The 5,311-nt window shown below is 39.2% G+C and overlaps 1 protein-coding gene across 1 annotated transcript; it reads left to right on the top strand.

Moving 5' to 3' along the window:
- Positions 1-170: 170 nt before the first annotated feature.
- On the top strand, positions 171-5,268 carry LOC106957207 (excitatory amino acid transporter 3-like; the record flags this gene model as incomplete). The annotated part of the gene is made up of 11 exons (XM_015048471.1): positions 171-339; positions 704-817; positions 911-1,051; positions 2,206-2,298; positions 2,831-2,927; positions 3,015-3,057; positions 3,137-3,199; positions 3,297-3,475; positions 3,577-3,684; positions 4,823-4,945; positions 5,064-5,268. Coding segments are annotated over exons 2-11 (1,158 nt in total), but the record flags the coding sequence as incomplete, so codon positions are not given.
- Between the last annotated feature and the right edge of the window lie 43 nt (positions 5,269-5,311).

The raw sequence follows: 5,311 nt of genomic DNA, 5'->3' as shown, positions 1-5,311 counted from the left end.
GATGGATGGATGGATGGATGAAGGGAAACAGAATGGATGGAGAGAGGGAACAGAATTTTCCTCCACTTTTCAATTTTCTCTAATGTGTTTGGGGGGGGAAATCAACTTAAAATAGCAGTAAAGCTGAACTGATAATGTGCCGTGACTGCATAAAACAACATAGTGATCAAATTGTGTATTAACATGCAAGACAACAGCTCAGTGTGGCCACACCCCTTAAGAACTTTCTGTCAGCTGTTGGCTGTTATCCTGAATTAAAATGTTTAGTTTTAATTCAAATTCCTCAGTTTGGATGACAAATAAACCCACTCTAACCCCCTAGATGATCTTCAAATATTGGTAATGTATGGATATTTTTGCTAATTAACGCTAATTCCAAATGGTCTCTCACGCGCTGTAGTGCTGTACGTTGTCCTGAAAAGTGCTGATTTACATAAGACCTGATTATTTCTTTTATAAAAGTGTTGTTGCTATTCAGTTACAGATTAGAGATAATAGCGTTGCTAGGTGACCGTTGTTTAAACAGCCGGCTAACTGTTCTCATAGTAAATCTTTCTGTTGACATTTAATTTATGTATTTTTAGCCAGCAAAATGTGCATTCGTTTGAATGTCAACACTAAACAGCACTCTCTTAAGTTTGCCTCAGTACTTTTCTTTGAATATTGAAATCTCGTAAGGTCTCGTTTTCTTGTTTCTGACAAGGTAAGACCATGGGAGAGCAATCCTCAGCCAAATCCTTTGGGATATGGGAAGGAATTGTGTGCTACATATCCAGTAACCTGTTGGTGTTCACCTGTTTGGGGGCTGTTGCTCTGGGTAAGTTTATTTTACACACAGCTTCAGAATCAACAAAAAAAGAAGGTTATTATTGACTAGACACCTTCACCTCTACATGTTGCTTGTTTTAAGGGATCGTCATTGGCGTGATCGTGAAGACCTTTGATAAACTCCTCCAGGCGGAAGAGCTGTACTTGACGTTTCCAATAGATGTACTGTCTCACATGATTAAGGGGGTGTCCATCCCCCTAATTGCAAGCAGTGTGGTGTTGGGTGAGCGAGACTCTTTATGTTCAGTGTTGCCACATGTCCCTTTAAATACAGAATTTTTTTTTTGTCATTTTAATTGTGCCTCTTCTTGTCAATTACCTTCATTCAATCTAATCGTTTTCTTCTCCTGTAAAGACCTAATTGGATAGGAAGTATTTTCCTTAATATGACAAAGAACTAATTAATAAATCGTTGCATACCTATGTGCAAAAGTACGGGCAGACAGGTTGTTGCATGTAATCTTGTATATTCCAATTCTTTCAGCAATGACATGATTTTATTGCCACAAACTAGCTTGTTTTGTAACTAATCTAAAAAAAAACTTGTATGATTTGTTTTATGACTTCAATGTGAGACACGGCGTTAATTAATAAATGAAACAATATAGTCTCCATGTGAATCAAATAAACAACTAGGGTGTACAACTGCGATTGGCTTTGAAACAGTGTTTTTAAATTTTAATGGGTTAACAGAAAGCAGGGATACAAGTAGATAAATACACGATAATGGCAGTTTAGAAATATTACATGTTAAAAATGTGCAATGCAAGACTACTTCAACTCCATCCTATAAATTGAGTACACTGAGAGCATTTATCCAGTTTCAATTTGAACTGACTATTTGTTAAAGTGGACTTCATTACCAGCTGTAATTTATAGTTGAAATGTTTTTTGTTGTTGTTGTTGTTTTTCTTTTCAAAAATTAAATTAAGCTTGTTGTCAAATGTACCAGCAAGAACATAACATAGCACTAGGAAATTCTCATTTGTCAACTCTTTGTGAAAACTACAAAAAAGATAAAAAAAATTTAAAAAAAAGTTTTGTAAAGATGGGTAACATGAAGCAGAATGCAAATCTAAATGTTAACAGTAAAGTAACAACTATGTTTATCCCAAAATTATTCATGATCCACTTTTATTCAATTACATGTTGGTGTCTCAATGTTGCATGGATCTACTAACAGATAATAAAACTAAGTAAAAGGAGGATCAAGTAAAAAAAAAGAAAAAAAAGATAGGGCTAAGCATGACTATTTTTCTTCATGAAACGTAGCAGCTCTACTGTCAAGTTGATGAAACGGATGTCTATTTTCAAGTTAACTTTAAATAGATCTGGAGCAACAGAGCAACGGTGTTCAGTTCTGTTTGTTTCTTACAGGAATTCGCACTTTCAAGACCTCACCCTCCAAGACAATTGCCGTGTACACAGGACTTTATTTCTTATCAACAACTCTGATCGCTGTGATCATCGGTGAGAGAAATTTCCTTTAAAAAAAAAAGAAAAGATGCAAAACAGAATTATTTACCACTACTGAAATCAAGCTTATTGAGGTTTATTTATTTATTTTTTATTTTTGATCAAATGTTTGATTCTGGAGCTTTGCAGGAGCAATCACACCTCTTGCAGCTTTTCACTTTGTCATTTTTGTTTTAATCCGTTTCATGTAAAACAAATCTCTAAATAAGTGTGGCTTGAATTCATAGTCAGAGTGTTTGCCCTGATACCTTCAAATAAATTCAGGCTCAGACAATTAGATTACTAACCAGAGACGTAGCTAAGAGGCTCTTGGGAGAGGACCGTTACAAATCTCCGTCTCAAGAAAAAATGTCATTAGCACAACCTGTCCTAATAACGGTGTGTAATAAGATATTACATTTTAATAAAACATGTTTGTAATGTGACAAATTATGAAAATATTCAGCTTGTATGAAGACTTTTGCAAGGCAGTGTGCTTGTTCAACAAAGAAACAGCGTTATGCGTTATCATGCGTGTATGTTGCAGGACTGACTCTGATGTGGGCGGTGCAGACAGGATTCAAAGTCCAAGATATGAACGACAAGAAGTTCTTCTCGATCGAGACCTTCCTGGTTTTGTACAGGTGGGAGGACATTTGCAAGCTGTTTGTTCTGTAGGTCCCTGCAAGGCTCTTTTTCTCCTCAGTTCAATTTTTCCTCTGCCTCTACAGGAACATCTTTCCAGACAGTATGATGCGGTCCTTTGTCAAACACGTACGGCTTGTTTCAGACTTAGTTTCATAGTTTTGATTCAATGTTGTGTTTTACATGAATTTCCACCCCTTCTTTTTAGTACCGTCTGGAGAAGAGGGAATTTTCCATTCCTGGAGTCGCCACAAACGCCGGCGTCATCGAGGTAACCACTCTGGTCTAGAGTGATTTCAGCATATATCAGCTGTGACGACCGACGAAGGTCAACCTCAGCTTTGACATGGCTCCTTCCAAATCTTCAGAACAAGACTGGCATGGAGCTTGAAGGTCACTACGATTACGGAGTGGACGTTCTCGGCCTCTTGTTCATTTCTTTTATGTCTGGACTGGCATTCAACGAGATGGAAGAGTCGCGGGTCATAGTGCGTCTGATTTGCACCATCAGTCAGATAACTGACGATTTCTTCCATTTGATTCGCAGGTAGGGTTGAACTCTGTAATCGGTGAGTGCGTAAAATTGTTCAACATCTGTCATTTGTTTTCTCATGGTAGCATTTGAATTGTATTTTTTTCCTGCTACAGTTACCTGCCAGTGGGAGTCCTGTTCATGTCAATATTTCAGGTTTCCCGCACTAATGACTGGATAATAGCCCTTGATCTGATTAAATTCACTGGCTTGGTTCTTTTTGGGTAAGTTGCTTGTTAGTTTTTCAGTTTAATTTTCATCCATACTGACAAAGAGGTTTCTAATTCATAAAAAAGTTTGAGTGTGGGAAGTCGCTTGTTCACAACTGTAAACATAGATACAGCTGGGCCAGTTCTTTAAAGACCAAAACAATGTCACATGAGCAATTAACAGAGTGCTATAAACAAGCGACACAATTGTTGTTGTTTTTTTTTTTCTTGAGATTATATAAAAATAGTCAAGGACGAAATTTAGCTTCATAAGTACATGGAATTTATACTCGTGAATATAGCCTGGTTGTAAATGCATATGGAAGAAACAGGAGCAAGAGAAAAAAAAATGAACAAATCACATTTAAAGGGGCAGTATTATATATTTTCCAGGCACACTGTGCCACTTTATAGCATAGCCAAGTAACTATGTTACCTTCAGTGGTCATAAAATGCAATTTATATTAATCACAACTTAAAAGAAATTTTACTTCCTGGTTTAACTCCTTAAATTTGGGCCTCTGTCTCTTTGAAAACTCCTGCTCTTTCTCAAACTCTGCCTTCAAGAAGTCATCACAACGTCGCTCCTCAGGTGAGCGGTTCCACCAGGTGTTTGCTCATTGCTGAGGAGCTGAGTGGGGGGAGCCACAGAGGGGGAGGGCTGCTCTGAGAGGGAGGAGCTGCACCTTGAAGGTGGTGCTGGGTCCAACCAGGTGTTTTGTGCAACTGAATGGTTGCCATGGCAGATTAAAGGATTTCTCAAACATGCATGAAAGAATCAAGGTAAACAGTCTAGGTATGTGTTTTGATGAGGGAATAACATGACGTGTTAGGGCGGAAACTCCATGTGGAGAGGTTGTGCCTAACTTGATCACATGGGGGTTGTCTCTCTATGCACCGATGACCACCTTACGGGAAATACTTTCCGTCAAGAACCTCGAATATACTAATTGTCGAAGCGAACAACTAGAGCAGCGGGGCTTCTCGCTTCCTTTTTCGGACACTTCCAGTTCTGTCGTTTGCCATTTCCATTCATGTGAAGTTTGTGGTTGTTGTGCTGATAAAAAAAAAAAAGTGGATATGTTGCAATACGTTGTATTTTATGTACCACTTTTGTTTGACTGACTTTTTCTTTTTTTACAACTGGTTTCAGGCTCTTCTTGCACGGAGCCATCATCCTGCCTCTGATCTATCTTGTGCTTGCGCAAAGTAACCCCTTCACCGTCATCCGTGGGGTCCTACCTGCGCTGCGGACTGCGTTGCTCCTCTCCTCCAGGTGACCCCTCGTCCGCTGCCTTCTTCGGCCTTTATCGCGCCGTCATAACCCCTGTCGAGCTGAACGCGGTCACATTCGCAAACACCTCTGTTCTTATTTCCTTTCATGTGCGGATAAGTGCTGCCACAATGCCGGTCACTTTACACTGCTGCAAGAACAACAACATTCACAACAAAATCACCCGTTTCATGCTGCCCATCGGGACCAACATAAACATGAACGGGACGGCTCTGTATCAGGCTGCGGCTGCCGTCTTCATCGCCCAAGTGCACCACGTCTATCTGGACTTCAACCTGCTGTTCAGTATCGGGTCAGTTGCCGCCTTGATTTACCCATCCAATACTTTTTTTTTTTTTTTTTTTTTTT

The sequence above is a fragment of the Poecilia latipinna genome, unplaced genomic scaffold (assembly GCF_001443285.1).
Source record: "Poecilia latipinna isolate Pla-1442-1.1 unplaced genomic scaffold, P_latipinna-1.0 Scaffold885, whole genome shotgun sequence".
NCBI lineage: Eukaryota > Metazoa > Chordata > Actinopteri > Cyprinodontiformes > Poeciliidae > Poecilia > Poecilia latipinna.
Note: the sequence above shows the minus strand (reverse complement) of the source record. Positions and strands in the feature narration are given on the sequence as shown.